This window comes from Odocoileus virginianus, chromosome 23, assembly GCF_023699985.2.
Source record: "Odocoileus virginianus isolate 20LAN1187 ecotype Illinois chromosome 23, Ovbor_1.2, whole genome shotgun sequence".
In the NCBI taxonomy this organism is placed as follows: domain Eukaryota; kingdom Metazoa; phylum Chordata; class Mammalia; order Artiodactyla; family Cervidae; genus Odocoileus; species Odocoileus virginianus.
The window spans coordinates 27295886-27314491 of NC_069696.1; the positions used below are offsets into that span (position 1 = coordinate 27295886).

General features: G+C 33.7%; 1 protein-coding gene across 20 annotated transcripts in view; it reads right to left on the reverse strand.

Annotated features, from left to right (window-relative positions):
* C2CD5 (C2 calcium dependent domain containing 5) overlaps positions 1 to 18606 on the reverse strand; it is an 86959-nt gene that overhangs the window by 36751 nt on the left and 31602 nt on the right. For 10 of the 20 annotated variants that reach the window (XM_070453752.1, XM_070453759.1, XM_070453763.1 and 7 more), the window contains 3 exons: positions 14944 to 15052; positions 12194 to 12259; positions 3025 to 3139 (listed from right to left, as the gene is read on the reverse strand). In XM_070453752.1, coding sequence (XP_070309853.1) covers positions 3025 to 3139; positions 12194 to 12259; positions 14944 to 15052 — 290 coding nt within the window. The remainder of the gene's footprint in view (positions 1 to 3024; positions 3140 to 12193; positions 12260 to 14943; positions 15053 to 18606) is intronic. The other 10 variants (XM_070453767.1, XM_070453765.1, XM_070453762.1 and 7 more) reach the window with 1 other exon arrangement.

Sequence of the window (18606 nt, forward strand, 5' to 3'; positions counted from 1 at the left end):
TAAATTTAAGATAGACTTTACTAAATATTATCATCACAGGATTACCTCCTAAATCTAGGATAGAAAATAGAAGTAATATTGTTAAAATAAAGAGGAAGAGTATTATTTATCACTTAAAAATTGTAAAAGATATAGTATTAGTGACAATTCCTTTAAAATATGACAAAGCTTATAAAGACTGGAATGTTTCAAAATAATGGTAGTAACAAACTATATTGCTGAATACAGCAACAGCCCACTAAACTGTAATAAAATACTCTTTAAATGAATATTGAATTTTATTAAAACTATTCTAAAAGCACAACTATAAATATCTATATTGCTTTAGCTTAATTTAAACTTAATAATAAAAAGACAACCGACACAAACATCCAAAGTATACTAGATAGAGCTTAAGCTACATCATATTATATATATGATAAAAACTGGTTTTCCAAAGAATTCTCTGAAACTCTTTATTACATATTACCCAACTTGAAAGCCAAAAAACAATCAACATAATTATTGAATTATGAATGAGATCACCCAAAGCTAATGTGAAAAGTAGCAATCTAGGGGCAATACACTTGAAACAAAGTAAATGGACAAGAAGCAAGGCCATAATAGAAATGATCTGCAAGAGGCCAGGCTTCTAATGGTTAAATGCACACTAAGAATATAAAAAACATAAAGCCACAGAAGGCGCTGAATCAAAGAGCTACTAGAGCAGGTGTGCATTTCAAGGTGTGCACTGCAGGGAACTGAGTCCAGTAATAGTAAGTAGGACAGGTTAGAACAGAAAAAAACTAGTAAAGACAGGATTTAAATACAAAGATTTTCTGAGGTCTCCAGGGAAAACAGAAGCTTACATCAGGTGAATGCAACCTTCTAAGTAAATGAATTAGACTCATTTCTGTAGACTCCTGCATCTGTGACTTATCTCCAGCAACTGAATCCACACCTCTGGCCTTCTCCACATGCTACTCTTTTCACCCTGAAAACCCTCCCTATGCCTTTTCTCTTCATTGCTATAACTCATCTCTCAAGATACAGTTCAAGCTTCAGTTACTTCATTAAAACTTTCTTCCAATCCTAACCTATGGCCCTCTAGGATCCTTAGATATCTTGGCATAGCTCTACCATAAAATGTATTATGCTTGTCATAATTCTCCAGAAGAATGTGAATCTGATGGTAAGAACTATGTCTTCTAAAACTATATCCCTAAGACCTGAAAGTATATGAAAATAAATCCACAAACAGAGCAAGACTATCTACTGGGAAGAACGGCAGGATAAGCCTAACAAGGTTAGTAGGTTAACAAAAGTAGAACAGCAACTATGAGAACAGAGCAGTTCAAGAGTGTAATATATACAAAGGAGTACTACTCAGCAATGAAAAGGAATGGGTTCTTGCTAACTAACAGGCATGACACTCAATTTAATCTCAACTTAAACATGCTGAGTGAAATTAATTAAACAAAAAGGAGTGCATAATGTTAAGATTCTATTAACATAAAATTGTGTAATACTGAAAACTTATTCTAGTGATAGAAAGCAGATCAGCAGTATATCCTGTGACAGGGGTGGGATGAGAAGGGACTGAAGGGAGAGAGTACAAAGGAATATAGAGAAGCTTTGGGGGTGACATATGTGTTGACTGTCTCAATGATGCTAATGGTTTCATGGTTTCATGACTGATGCTAATGGTTTCATGATAATAATGGTTTCATGATGTTTATGGTTTCACATAAAAGTTATGTGAGAACTTTTCAAAGTAATGCACTTTAAACATGTGAGATTATATGCCTATTATACATCAATAAAGCTTTTTTTTTAAAGAGTATAATATATGGTCTGCAAAGAAAAAAAAAGGATCCTTAGAGAATGAAACAGCATGGCTCTGTAACATCCTCATTTATTACAGTCTAATCATTTTTTCTCCAACAAAAATGATCAGTACCACCACAAGAAAGTTACCTATGTAATAGCTGGCAGTTAAGAATTACCCAACAGAAGGGGGAAAAATAAGACAGCATAAGGTCAAACAGTGTCTAGACGACATCTATTACTAACTTCTGAAGGAGTGGAAAATAGGGTTCAAGGATGGCAGACAGCAAGTAAAGTCAGAACCTAAGTAAGGAACTGGGAAAACTCTTGATTAAGAGAAGGGTCAAAACAAACCAGAAATAAATAAGCAAATGGGATGGGTAGGAAAATATCAGGTTGTGATCCAAGAGTAAAATTTTATGGTTTCAAACTTTTAAAGAGGAACAGTTTCATGTGATAATGAAGTCAAAATAAGGTTGAAAGTCAACTGAGGATAGAGGACTTGAGAACGAGAAAGTACAATGCCAGGCTGTCAGAAGGGAAATAATTGTGTTTAACTGGAGGAGATGGGCAGGGCAGTTAATTAAGAAGAGCAGAAAAAGGTTTTGGAGGTAGAAAACCCTGAACAATGGATTGGCACAGACTTAAATGGGGAAGAGGTTGTCCAAATGAAAGACAGGAGAAAAAGAAATTGAGAACTGAGAGTATGGAAGTCCCTTCCTAACTGGGTAGCATTAGGGAGATTTGTTGGTAGGAAAAAGTTAAGTTATAGTTAATTAATGAAGGCAGAAAGAGTTTACAAATGAACTTGAAAGACACATGGTGGTTCATTTACAAAAGATTAAGGGTTTCAAAATCCCAGAGGAAGGAGCTGGTGGAGTCACAAACTGGAATACAGTAGGCCTGGAGTTAATACTTGCTGTGTGCCATTATTATATTCTCATTTAATGCCTCAATAACCTTAACTGATAGGTAGTTATTGTCTCCAAAGTATAAACTGAGGCTCGGAGGAGTAGAGCAATTTTCCTGAAGTTTCACATTAATTAAGCAGTAAAGATAGCATATGAACCTCCTTCTGATGCATTCTAAAAAAGCCCATGCTAACTGGATCAATCCACTTTTCTTCTTTTCTCCATATCTGCATTAAAGCTTTTTCCCTTTCAGATGACAATCTGTAAACTACAGCATCTAGAAGATCAAGTTGTTGTTATCATTTACCAGATGCTAGTTGATTCACTGTAGCCCACTACAGCATGACAGCCTAATGCTTTGGCATGGGATTTTATTTCTTGTCTGATTTCTGCCCACCATGCATCTCGAGTTTCTGGTTCATCTGAAAAATAAATTTTAAATCAGTTCACTACTCAATAGCACATTGTCTATTTGAACAAGAAATATGTAAAGTATGCATACTCTGGAAGGCAAAGAACTACTATTCTACAACAGGTTTTCAAACTTCCCATCTTTAAAACGCTACTTCTCAAAAAGCTTATTAACATTTTCATTTAATGCTACTTCTCATGAAGTTTAACATTTTAAATTCAGGTGCTAGAAAATAAAGCACCTAGTTCTATTTCCTTTATTTCTTTAGGGCTATCTATAGGGATCTGTTTTATGAGATACAATTTGAAAGGTAGACCCAGAGTTTTCAGACTCTAATCTTAAACTAAAAGGACTTCCTATGTCTCACCTCACTGAGTGAGCACCTTGAGTCATACCCATAAATTTATTTTAAATTCTGATTTCATTTCCTGGTACTTAAGTTTTAATAATGCAATACATTCTGGGTTCTCTGCAAGGCATAGACTTATCAACATTAAAAAGCAGAAAGCCATCTGCAGCCATCCTTCTAAAGAGATGTAGGTCCTGAAGCAAAGTGACAAGAAATAAAGGGACTGGCCAATTCAAAATAAAGAAAGCAAATACACTGAAAACATTAGCATGAAGAATCTAGTTAATGTACGTAAGGACAAATTTCAGAAAGAACACTGGAACTCCATATATGGCTCTGTCATTAAGAAAATGCTTTTGAATCACAGATCACATTTTATAACCATAGAGTAGCCCAACATTGCTTGCAATGGAGCATTATAGATGGAACATCTGTCACATACACTTCTAATTACTTGCAGTTAACTGCAAACTACTGATGAACAGCAGCTGCATATATAGTTAGCTTTTCGTGTGCAAAGATGCTAAAAACAGAAATGGTCTATAATCAGCATATCCTAAATTGTTTCTTTTTTTGTGGCCAATTCCATTTGGGAACAATTTGGAAAAGAAAAAACCTGATCAACTCTAAATAAAATGCTATGCTCTTACTGTAAATCTTTCACATTAAAAGGGCACTATTATGACTGAAAATCCAACAATCCAAAAGCCTTCTGAGTTTCTGTACATATGCAGTTTTCAAATACGTTTTTCAAAGTAAGTAGAATAAGTAGAATCATACTCACTAGTGAAATACTGAAGACAGCAAAGTAAACAAAGGTTAAAAGGCTTGTTATAGCTCACATTCCTATGGTGGAATTTTGTTTCCCCCACAGGGAGATCAGCAAAAAGAAGTGAGGAGGTAAAAACCAGAACTACAAATGATGCCAGCCAGTTCTTGCGTTAAAGTCTTAGATCCAAGACCGTGCTACCCTAAAACTTTCTTTCAGAAAAGAAGAAAAAGACACAAAACTCCAGGAAACTGAAGAAAAGATCAAAGTACGAGATAAAGAAGGAAAAGAAATAGAAAATACTACAATATGGTGTTAGCAATCAATATTACGAATTCAGAAATGTGTGAGACAATTAGGTGGCCCTATTTTGCACATATGCTACTATGTTAAAGAATTTCTTCATATTCCAAGCTGAAATGTAGACATCAAGAGCACAAAAACACTTTCATATCCATTCTCTCTTTTTAGGACATACACGTTTCCAGATCAATTTGGACATCTATTAACATCATCTTTTCCTAATAGTGAAATTTTATATCATAAGACAAACTATTATTCAACTAGTTGCTCCATCTATCAAATTACTTATGATTTTCTAAAAAGATAGCAAAAATAAGAACTATATCTCAGTTTAGAAAAAAATTTTCCTGAAAAACTATGTAAAATGAAAAATTGACTTTCTAAGATATAATAGTAAAACCTGCAATTTACTTTTCAAATCATTCTGGAAGTTTACAATAATATTTACTAAGTCAAATAATCATATACTATGTTTTTATAAAAATAGATTTTCTCACATTAGGTTTACCTACATCTTACTACATAGTAATACATGGTAGTTTTTCTGCTTTAAAACTTTTACAGGATGTAATCAACAGTATTATATTTTATTTAATTAATGAAAAATTTGGAAGAAGCTACTTAAGTTCCATATCTATTTATTTAAAAAGGCCAGCATGCCTAAATGGAAAAGTATGTAATAATAATTACTATGAGATACATGTAACCACATAGAATACAAAGTTTATCTACATCAAACTTACCTTGGTAAAACACATAAAATAATCAGATAATTAAACCAAACACTATGAAAGAATAAGTGGCTGATTTAAAAAAACAAACAAAAAACAACAACAAAAAGCTGAATGCAGCGCAAGTAGAACATTCATACTCTTCTGACAAGTTCACAAGCAGCCTTTATTTTGACACATGAGCCACACAATTGCACAGGGGGATGCCACTGTTGTAGTTAATAAAGTATTTACAAGTTTAATAAAAGCTAAAGAGTTACATAACAGGAGGGCTAAGGAAGCAAATGGTGTTATATCCACACTCCAAAGAATTTCTTAAATTTGGTTTTTGGCTAAAGCAAAAGCTCAAAGAACGAAGGGTTTTGCAAAGCAGATTCAGCAGACAGGAGCCAGAAACAGTGGAAACTTTGGCGCATGCTTGGATCAGGTGACAGTACAGACTGAAAACTATGGCAGCTCACTGAAATGGTTACAGAAAGTAATGGCCCTAGATTCTAGGTGAAAGCAAGGCAAGCATACAGTAGGGAGCACTTCATCACAAACTCGTCATTGGATTAAAATAACTACCTACAACTGTGAGCAGGAAGTCAAAGCATGAATTTTTTGGCTATTAAATTTAGGGGTTAATTAAGATAAAATTAAGAAAAATCAATTTATTTAATATTACAGAAAAAGTAAACTTGTCTTCAAAGCCTATCTTATACTTAATGTCAGAGATGAGCCACAGAATTTTCAAGTAGCAATCAGGATTCAGTTTAACTTACTAGTACTGAAAATTCAGAAACATCACAGTATTTAATCTCTACTAATGGAAATCTTAAAGCTTAAAAATGGCTAATTATACTTCTTATAGGAAATACATTAGTGAATCTGAACTGTTTTATTCACCCTACAAAAGTAAAAACTGAGGATTTACCATACTTATATAAAAGGCAAAACAAAGAACCTGGCTTAAAAATTTACTGGCAACTATACACGCCTTATATGAAACTGGATACAATTTGGTCACTTGAAGGATATACAGCTGAGATGTGAGGGTTGCACATTAACGTTTCAGAGATGTGAAGAAAAAATACCTTCACTTAAAATACCATGCTCCTCCCAAGAATCTACAGAATTATTGATAATCATAAAAAGATGATCATTTTAGGAGATACTAAAAGTTATTTATTATACAAGTTGTATTTCATACTAGTATTTTTCTTCTAAGGGTCAGAATTATACATAGATAATTATCACAAATCTTTTACTATATCCTTTTAATTGCAAGCATGAACTGAGTTGTAGATCAATGCCTCACTGATACCTCTTACAAGGGTAATGTCCTCACACTTATGTTGACACCACAGTTAATTCGTCTTTCTATTACTTGTCTAGAGCATGGCCATAGCTTGATATCTTGCCATCTTTTTAGTATTTTATCTTGTTTCTAAAGTACAGGTGACACTGGTAAAGATTCCTAAAATGACAGTAATAGTTTACACCTCAAAAAGTAAACAAATGAACAACTCAACATAATATGCCTTTATAAAAGTCAATTCCTTCAAGATTTTAGGCAATTACACATTTGCAACTAAGAAATGCTGACTACCTGAAGAGTTAAATGTAGTTCTATTTTTATATAGGTCTAGAAGAGAATAATTCTGTCTGTGGGAACCTTTTAATCAAGTTGAAAGGGAAAAAAAAGGAAATGGGCAGTTATTCAATCTAATTTTTAAATAAACAAGAGAAGATAAAGTGTTAGGTAGGATTTTCAGAAAAAGGATAATGTATCTTGTTAATGGACAGCACTAAAAGCTACCTTCTCAAATATCTGAAAGTAACAGTCCAACCCAAAACAACCTTTTGAAGAAGATAAATTTCCACTACTAGAATAGAAATTAGAGAGTCCAGGTTCAAGAAGTATAGAACCTCAAACTGGTTGGGAATTCAGTACAGACTAAAAAGAAGAATCTCATTATAGAAGAAGTAATGTGCAAACTGAGAGTGAACTTCAAGATGTAGTAATTTGGAATACTAGGATGGTGGCTCAGGTACAGTCCATGTTGGACCAAACTGCAGTCGTTACTATTTGTTTTAAAAAAAAAAAACGTCAAATACACAATTTACTCCTTGACTGTGACATTTCATTCTTTATATATATAATGTAACTGGTGACCAGTTACATTATTTTATACAGAGAATGATACATTACATTTACATGTTACATTATAATAATGTAATGGAATATCCAGTTACATTTTACGTATTTCATATATATGAAGAGTGAAATTTCACATTAAAGGAGATAACCCATCTGACTTTTTTTTACAGATAGTAGAAAAGTAATGAATATCCAGTTACATTATATATAGAAAGAAAATTAAATATTACATTTATGTCACATTATAAAGGGAAGCTCACAAGTCATGCATGCTATATTTATGCCTTCTTGAACTCTCTGTATCTACTTTCTGAAACCTTAGTAAAATACTGAAAACCAAATGCTGCTTAACTACTTTAGGCTTACTTTGCACATCTGCTCATGAATGTCCCACAAATGTAGAAAAATAATGACTGCTGAGATCATCAGTAGAATTCAAATTCCAAGAAAGTCTATTCATTTAACTCTCTCTCTCTCTCTCACACACACACACACACACACACAGCAAAGTAGTATAAGAAACAGACTAGACTGGTATGTAAACAGGAGGTTTGCCTGGTTGAACCCTGGTTATTTCCAATCCCCAGAATTGTGCTTAAGACATGGTAGGCACTCAACAAACATCTACTGGAGAAAAATTTGAATGATCATAGTGATAAGTATATTCTATATAAATATTTCCTTATACTTCCCTATATAAATATTTCCTCAGCTGACTCATATTTTGTTAAATATTTTTAAAGTAGTAACTACACTTTTAGATGTTAACTATTAATTTTGCCTCTAAAATAAAGTCAAATTTCTAACTATATTTCTGAAAACAAAAAAGGGAAAAAGAGTAGTAACATTTTCTAAATTTAAACCACTAAGTCTATCATTAGCTCAAGTTCATTCATTGTAAGATTGAGAAAATTTTCAGTCTAATAAGTCTTAAAACCTACATTCTGTCTAAAACAGTAAAAAAAGAAAAAATATTTTTAGAATATGCTCAAAAACAAAAGAAAGGCTATTCAAACATCTTGCGTTACTCAGTAAAACACTCTTACTAACTTACTAAAACACTCTTAAAAATATTGTCTAAGTTCATAAGCTACTTCAAACTAGTATTTTTCAAATGACACTATGTAACTACTTTAAATTTCCTCTTGTCACTTCTAAAAAAGTTATGTAATTGACATGCATCCTACACAGGAAAGAATAACCAATTATCCTCAACTCACTGAGATTGTTACTAAGTAAGAAACTATGTGTGACCTATTCAGAAATATTTTTAGTGGTAAACTCAGAAGAAAAAAATTACAGACATTTGAGAAGTAATGAGCTAGGGCTATTAGAATTTACTCTTAAAATATTATTCACAACTGAACTTTCAAACAGACTTGAGTTTCTAAAAGATAGGAATCATTTGCCCCCTGGGATGTTAAGACTTGCAGACACGTGGGACAATCATTATCCTTCTCTGTCTCTCAGCTGAAAGTTGCACAGGGCCTGTTTCACTCACCACATTCTCCCATAATTACCAAGTCCTGCAGGCTTCACATTCTAAACAGTTTGTAAATTTGTGGTTAAGAGTGTAAGCCCTGAAGCCAAAATTATAAAGTTCAAACTGGGGCTCAGTCACTTCCTATTTGACCTCAGACAAATGGCTATGTTTCATACTGCTCATGCACAAAATGAGAATGCCTATGTGAGGGCTGTGCTTGAGGATTAACTGACCTACCACCATCAAATCTGACAAGAGTACACAGTAAGTGCACCACAAAACTTCAGCTCTCCTGTCACCCTCAGATCCCAGGTCACTGCCTGGCTAGGACTCCTGCACCGCACTGTGTTCTCTCTAGTCCTGCTGCTTCTAAAGTCATTCTGCACGAGTAGGCAGCGATTTAATGCAAATCTGACTATTCTGTCTTCGAGGAATCTCTTGTCCCTGGCATGTCACACACAAGATCCGCAAATGTTACATTCTCGTCCTAGTAGCAAGGTTCACTTTGTCTTTCTCCAAGTCTGTTAACAGGCCAAAGAAATAAGAAACAAGGTAATAAAGGGGTAGAGTTTTGAATAAATTTTCAAATATTGAGTTCCTTTCTTCCTGCTCTATAAAAATACTTTCTATCACTGTAGTTAACACTGTAGTTAACACAAAGTAACACGACAAAGCGGAAGAAAAGGGGGTGGGGAAAAAAGTAAACTAAGACATTTTGCATTAATAGCAAATAAAAAGTATGAATTAGCTACGCAATAAACTTCATTGAATGAGTAATGGCTAGGATATTGTTTTGCAAATGCTTGAAGTTTCAGAACTACACTCAATATATTAACATGGGTCCAAATACACTGTCTGAAATATAAATCTAAGTGAATCTTCATATACTACCCAAAACTGAGCTCAAGATTACTACCTCTATAAGGTACCCTGCCACACAGTTAATCCCAGCTTCCTCTTTAACTCTGAATCTTGTATCACACCATACTACACAGTAAGCCATTTACATATTCTTCTATCCTCCCAGAATAAAAATAGGGGGACAGGCACCTTTGCACATCTCTTATCTAGCAAATTGCACAGTACAAAATAAATTCTAATAACTATCCACATGGTCTATTGTTTTGCATGAAACACTAGTGTGTGATACAAAATGTTTTCCTATACTGTTCCACATTTTAATGTTTCTGAAAGAAAAACGTTGAATAATTAGTATGTTTGACTACCATGTGTTCCTCTTTTTTTCTTAGAAGGCTTTTATGAAGTCAATGATATATCATATTATAGCTGGTATCAGAGAGACCAGGAAATATAGTATTGATAAATGATTTCTAGCATTAATAGAAACTGTATCAACAACTACTTTTCTACAATTTTTTATTTTCTGTGGTAATAGAGGAGTGGCTAAATATTTCCTAATTACAGAGAAAAATATATAAATGATTTGAATACATTTACCAAAGATATAATTTTTTTTCAGAATTACCAAGCTATTTTTCTGAAACTAGTATCAGAAATACCCTGGTTTCTAAGTATGTACCAGTTCTTACCAGAAAGACTCTAAATATCACCAATCAAAAGCATAAAACTATAAGCACATTAAACTGAAAGCATCATTGTTTATGTTCTTTTAATATGCTGTAACATATGCATCTTTTCCTTCCTACACTTACTACTGGATTTTATTTTAAATGATGGCAAGATATACTGCTTCCTAAACCATGTTCCTCCTCACCAAATTCTGTAAATCTGTTTACAGGGAACAAAGTCTTTACTGTGTCTATAAGATTTAACTTTTGCCTTTTACACTTTCTAAAACAGTTCTATCATCTGTTATATCTCTCATCTTAAACATCGCTGCCCTCACAAACTTTCAGCTCCTTAAATTATTAATGATGATGCCTCAATGTCCTGTTCTTATGTAACTAGTCTTTTTTCTGCCCACCACCATAATCAGCCCATGTTTTTTAAAATATATTCTTATTTTATTAAATGAATCCAGCAGGATATTTTTAATTTCTCATTAAAAAAAAACAATATAAAACATTACATTACAAATGATTACTTTAACTCTAACCAATGTGATACATGCTGGCAAAAACTTGGATAGGAAATAGAGGTAATTTCCTCAAAGATTTACCAATTGATGTTGGTCCAAATCTGCAAAGGTTGGACCAAATCAGACTGTTTACTAGACTGACTTTAGGTTAAATCCACATGATGAACATGAGTTACTTCATAGTCAAACATGCACTACTTACATCAGAACTTACATCCTGGACTCCTAAAAAAAAAAAAAGTTTATAACACTGAAAAGATTATGGGATATTAGCTCAAACGTTGAGCCTCTTGGTGCTTCTGCTTTTGTTTTTCTGTAAATAGATGTATTTTCTGACACAACTAAAAAAGTTCTTTAGGAAAATGCCAGGTTCTGATACTGAATCAAAACAGCTCTATTATTTAATTCTAAAATAGAGATAAATATCTATATTTTTATGTTAAGAGAACATGCTTTTTATCAAAAAGAAAAATTAATTGGTTTTGACTCTAAACCACATCATCAGCTGTAAAGCTATCTTAAGTTTCTTTAAAAGCTACAAACTATATTCACATGTAAAATTACTTAGGAAGAAAAAATATATTCTATTTGGAAAAGGAGGGAGGAAAGCTTACGAAAGCTGTTAATCCCCCCAAAATCTGCTCCTACTTACCAAATTTTGGAACACTTCTAGAATTCTAAATAAGAATACAGCAAAAACCATCACAATATTGTAAAGTAATTAGCCTCCAATTAAAATAAATTTTAAAAAATTAAAAATAAGTTATAGTTTTATAATATTTATAGAACACTAAATATATTCAAATCTAAATTGAAGTTTAAATATACTTTAAGATGAACAAACTAGCCATTTAATACTTATATATTTAACAATTACTATTCCCTTAATGATAAAACTAACGCTAGTATCATTTACCTGATATGAAAAAAACTGTACAAAAATGTAATAAATATAATTTAAAATTATCATTCTGAAAGTTCATCACCTAACAGAAGTCATTCATAATTCATGGTATTTCTATGGTTTTGATTAATTCATTTTAGTAAAAACATTTTTATATTTGTATTTCCATGGAAATTACAAAAGTTATCACATAAGTATTCCAAAATGTATCTGTATTAACTGAATTGACATTAAGCCTATTTAATTGAGAACATTTCTAAAAACTTCACTGAGCTGCCATAATTTTTGTCAGCATATGTAGTACTGAATGACCATTAAAATACCTGAATTGAAACTATTCCAGTCTAGCAGTTTGTAAGATCTTGTGTTACCCATAATTCCGACAAAGGCTGAGTTCAAAACAGCAAATTAGTAGATCAGTTTTAGGTGCAGAATAGTAGGAAAAAAAACAAAAAATACTACAAATCAGAACACAATCAGAACACAACACCACTTGACAGGAACTAGAAAGACAGACAGCAGAGTTAATAAGAAGTAGAAATAGAGAAGAAGGAACATGCTATAGTAATCTAACATTAACTGAAGTCTAATTGTTATTTCAGATAATTACCTTTTAAAACCATCCCATTCTCTCCCTTATTGTATTGACCTGTTTGTTTAATATTGAAGAAGAGGAAGTTCTAAAGAAGTAACTCCAAAATAATAATCAATAGTTAGCAGGTGGTAGTCGTTTTAAAATAAGGTTCCTTTTATACTTAGTGTGAAATGAAAATTTCCCATATTCACTAGTCAAAAAATAGCTGCAAGATTCATCTGAGAGTGCAAATATACGACTTTTAACATTAGCACATGTATCTCATCTGTCATAACTTTCTTTCAGCAGAGTAACTCAGAATCATAAAATTAATATATCTTTATTATGGTAGATGCTAACTGAGTTTTGTTCTGACATTCAGCTTCTGTCAACAAATTAAAATTTTTTCACAAATAATTATTTACGGGGCCTGAAGATTAACAAAATGTTAAACAAATGTTCCTTTTTCAGGCACAATACATATATAAAAAACAACCCAAATAATGTGATAATTCTATCAAAATAATGTAATATTGGGGCCACTAGAATATGATTTACATTTAACTGAAAATAAAAACAAAACTGAAAAACAACATTTATAACATTACAAGTATTTATATGTATTATATATGCCCATAATCTTCTGGAAAATAAACCATTAGTAACTGAGAATTTCTCCACGTAAACTGAAAAAATATTCAGATAGGGAAGCAGAGAAAGAAAAGGGATGTGCTATGGTTACAATATACAAATCATATTTTATAAGAAGGAAGAACTTGTGTTTTCTTCCCCGGGCCTGGACTTTTATATTTCTTACACAGCTAAAAATAAACCGGCAAGTATGGAAAACGTTCAAAAGCAGGTTTTGGGGGGAGTTTTTTTAAGTAATGTAATTTAAAACTTGGCTCTCTACTTAAACTTAGTTTAAATAACCTTCATTTCTTCTCCTAGACTCTACAGCTTACTCGGAGTACATGGGAGCAATGATGAAATCAAATGTTTCCATCAAGAATAAGTGAATATATTCCTAGAACCATTTTTGGAGCTATTATATCGATGGGTGTGTGCCAATTATCAAAATACTTGAGTCAAGGGTACATAGAAACACAGGTAACTGGCCTTTGGTCACCCAGTTAGTGTCAGGTATCTTAACTCAGTATTTCCTTGCACTTCTCAAATAATTCAAGTTCCTAAATGCACAGATATGAAACTCGGCATAGTCTTCAAGATCTCGATCCATTAAAACCGGCATCAGTCTAAATTTGCCTTTAAGTACTACACAGTGCAGAAAATACTACACAAAGAAAAGATTTTAAATTGACCCCAAAAATAAGATACAGGGGAAAAAAATAATAAACCAGGGAAGAAAAAGAGAAGACTGGTACTTAAAATATGTATTTGCTCAATGTTAGAGTTTAACTAATCCCAAATAGTATTGTTTTTCTGCAATTCCATTCAGGGTCTAGAAAAATTCCATTCTGTTTTAATTCAAATGACATCAAACTATGGGGCCCAGATTAAATTTTTAAAAAATCTAAAAGAACAGTTATGCTTTGTATCCTCAAAATCACTATTTGAGTTTTGCATACAATAATTTCAAAGCATTTTTCTTTTTTCATAGCTGTCAGTACAAGCCCCAGGAAGAGGTTACTGGAAGTGACCATTTCAATTTTCAAAAATACATTTGCATACATGCCAGGTAAGAATACTAATATAACTTCAAGTTTAAGGTATGTCATCAAAATAATAAGTGACTTGAGCAAGTTACTGGGCATCTAGTCAATGAGAGATACAACAGGTTCCACAGGGAAAGTTCCTACTATACGTCTCATGCTTATTTTAGATTTAGAAAAATCAGCAAAGCATTTTTAATCCAAGGGTCTGAAATCACCAGGACTTGCATGCTTTTTTTCTCTTTTATAATCAAGGTTCATGTTTTAAAGAAGCTGCTATTTTCTCCTGTTTGCTTATATGAAATAAATAGCTACTGAAAGAAACCAAGGACCCAAAGACAATAATTACTTTTTAAAAACTTTTAGGTTTTCTACACAATGTATACATTTCAAAAGAAGACTTCTTTTATGAGTAATAAAATTACTTGAATAATCCATAAAGAATTATTCCAGTGAAAAGAATTAACCTAACCTCTTAAGCTAATGGCCACAATGATCAAACTGTAAATTTAGTTATCTGCCTGAGTCAAAGAAAACAGCTGACTCAAAAGTGACTTAAGGATTGCCTCAGAGTGATACAGCTTGGCCAAAAATGAATCAAGATTTGCTTTGTATTAAAAAAAAGTAACTGAAATATACACTTCTACTTATCTTATTTTTAGTTAAGATTACTGCAAATATTTGAAAGCAACGTGTGCTAGTTTATACTTTCTTCGTCATTTTTCTTTTTGGATAAATTCAGCTTAAAAAATTATAAAAATCAGTGTTAATAATAATCACAGTGTACGTAAATGAAACACGGAAAACAAATGTTTAGAGAACATACCAGGATTGTGGATACGATCCAAAAGCTTCACAGAGCGTGCACTAACAACGCCCCCAACGTGCACGAGGAATCCAGGGGGAAATGCCGTCAGGGTGAAGAATGGAAATTCCTAGTAGGAAGAATGGGGGAAAATATGCCTGACCATGTGTGAAGTACAAATGAGTGCCTGTTAAAAAGCTTGTCATAAAGAAATGAAAACTACCTGTTAACAAAAGGCTACCAATAATACATTACAGATGCTTTGTAATGAAAAGCTTCCTTGGATGTTGAGTTCCCAATCCATTTTCCCACATGTATTACGTTACACAGAATCTGAACACCTTTTTTTATCACTTTTACATGAGGAAAAAAACAACATTCTCAGAGTTTCAATTTGAGACATCTGAACACACTCTTCTTTCCTCTCAATCGCCTATTGCGATCCAACTTGGCAATGAGATGGGGAATCTGCCTGAACCACAATCCACACCTACTTCTCGATGGGGGAGACTCTGCCTCAGACACCTACCCTGTTCCAGGCTACTGGTAGACTCTGAAGTCCTGGGGCAGGAAGTCTAAAACAAGGTGGGACTGAGGGAGGAGGAGGGAGAGGATGAGCAGAGCAGGTTAACAGCTACATAGAAAGGTGAAGAGAAGAGCCAATGTCAAGTTCAAGTAAGCAGAGAATTACTGTGTGGGCTTATTTCCTCTACCAACAAGGGGGCAGCAGGAAAAAAAAAATCTAAATATATAAATGTACATTAAGAAAGGGGAGAGGTTTGCAGATGACAGCAAGGGAGGCAATCAAATTCTACAAGTTCTTCCAGGATTTATTCCCCTCTCTCTCACTCTCTCTCTCGAGGACATCAAATTTGTCAACTTAGAAATGAAGAGATGCAGGCAACAAAGAAATGGCAAAACAGAGAAAGAAAATTTATTGAAACAGCACCCAAAAGAAAGGAGGGTTCCTGAGGCTGCTCATATGATAAAAACTGGATGCAAGAAAGGACAACAATATCTGACCTGTCTGGCTGCAAGATCAACATAGCTCACTTAACCACAAATCACATACCAGTTGCCTCAGCTATTCAGAACATAACTGAGAACTGGAAATTAAGCAAAACAGGGCTCTCAACAGTCAAAAGAACTGTTACAGTTGCAAGGACTAAACTTCATGTATTTCATTCCTAAGAGATCCCCACAGACTATATTCACACAATGATATATGGTAATTACAAGTGTATAACATTACAAATGTATTCTAAAATCTACTGGTATCTTTTTTTCTGGACCAGATTAAATGCAGCAAATAAAAGTTGGGAGATAAAGAGATACAGAATACTGCGAGAAGCAGGCACATTAACAACAGCAAGATTACTGAATGGCTGCTTAAAGCATGGAGATGTGAACTGACCAAACCATAATTCACACAGCAAAGCAACTTGGAGTCATTTAGTACAGAAGCAAACAGTCCTGCACACCCCAATAACCCATGAGGTATAGTATTAAAATATATATACATGTGTGGGTGTGTGCACACACACACTCATATTCAGAAATTCATTAAAATTTAAAAGTAATCTTTAACAAGCAAGAAAAACCTATGCTATGTAAAAAGGGAATGAAAAAAAAAAAACAGTGGAAGTGGACAGGTTTGACCCAGTTGACAGGTAGAGCAAAAGGAAGAAAAGGCAGACGAAGGTAGGGGAATTTTACTTCAAAGTATTATAAAATGGTGAGTCAAAACAGCCCCTTATTTCCACCTAAATTTTTTACATATAAATTTTAAATGAGAAATGTACAGACAAGCTCATACTATTGGAAACATGAGTCTTTTGTTCAGTCTCTAAGTTGTGTCCTTAAGATCCTTAAGATTTGTTTTCAATTTTAAGAATACGGAAGTTATAAAATCTCCTCAAACTACTGTGGTAAAGTCCAAAAAGCATGTTACACTTTATCTTTATACTTAACATTTTAAATATTTTGGATAACAGACAGTGAAAATGCAAATTTTGGAAGTTAAATGGAATGTAGTACTTCCACCTAAACTTGAGAAATAAGTAAATTCCATGCTGGAAATCTGCATATAAGATTTTAGATAAGACAGAAAAAGAAAGTGAACCTAAATGATTTCTCTATTTGGGAGTTCTGACTCTTCTCCCCAAACTTCAGAAAATGGGAGAACAGGATGGGGGAAGCATCACCCCAGAGCTGGTCAGAGCAGAAGTGGTAGGGGACCAGCTGAAGTAAGAGGTGGAGGATGTCCTGCCAACTTAGACTCTGTCCTAACTGTCCCCAGTTCTGAAGTAAGAGGTGGAGGATGTCCTGCCAACTTAGACTCTGTCCTAACTGTCCCCAGTTCATCCAGGCAGCACACTTCCCCAGTTCAACACAAAACTTAACCTAGAGGGACTCTGGAAGTTCAGTGCTTAGGACTCGCATTTTCACTACAGGGGGCGTGAGTTCCACCCATGGTTAGGCTAGGATCCCACATGCCACAGGGCACGGCTAAAAACAAACCAACAAACTTAACCTAGAATTAAAATGGCATTGTTATTCAACCCAAACTATGATTGGCAAAAAACACTTTTAGAAGAGCTACCACCAGTATCTCAACTGAGGGTTAAATAGCTGTCCTCCCACCAGCATCACCAGTAACCATTATGGCACTTCCAACGTGCCAGTCCTTTGCACAGTACCTTAAAACTAGGCTTCACAGATGTTACCATACTGAGATGGATGTCCTATCAAATCCACGGTTCAGGTGAAACACTGAAATGAAGAGGGCCTATACTCTCTGAGCCACAAAAGTGATTTTAATCTCTAGTCTATCACTACACCTGATGAATCTATAGGTTCTCCTCCACTGAAAAGGACAGCTTTGTTAAGATCCACCCAAGCACACCCTGCCTTCAGTGTCCAGATGGGAATGCCAGGGACCACATTTTCTCTGGAAAGCCCTTATTTTGCCCTGTGCAGCCTAGATAAGACTTCATACACTGATGCTTTGACATAAGCCAACCGCATGTAGCATAAGTCATTTAATAGCATGTGCTCAGAGGCAGGCTAGTTGAAAATTCTGAGAACAAATGGAATTTTTTAAAAGATTTAAATAGGATTTTTCTCTAGAAGATATTCAATCAATTTCATTTTTTGAAATCAGAGATGTTTCTTATTATCCCAAGACACCATAGTAAACTTTCTAGATACAAAACTCCCTGCCAGGTTCCTACAATGATTTATCATATAATTTTATCCCTGCTTCAAAAAAGATCAGAATTTACCAAAAGAATCTGCTTTAAATCTAAGTTTCCCAAAGTGGGTTCCTAATAGGCATCTTAAGTGGAAAGACTTCTTGGGAAATACTAAGCTAAACTACGTCAATTAGGATTCTTTATTAAAGAAAAATATACATTCCAGAATCTAAAAAGTAACTTCATTTTTCTGGCAAGTTAAAAAAGAATCATATTGGAAAAATAAATCTATTTGCTTTACGGCAAATATTTCACAGGCAGAACCTTAATCTAAACTTTTACCTCCCAATAATCTGATACCAATTACCAAGATCTTGTCAACTTTTTTTTAATGCTTTTGTGACAGAGGAAGAAAAAAGCACTTTTATTTTTGATAACTGCTACTTGAGTAACTCAAAATAAAAGATGATGGACAAATACAGTTCCTCTT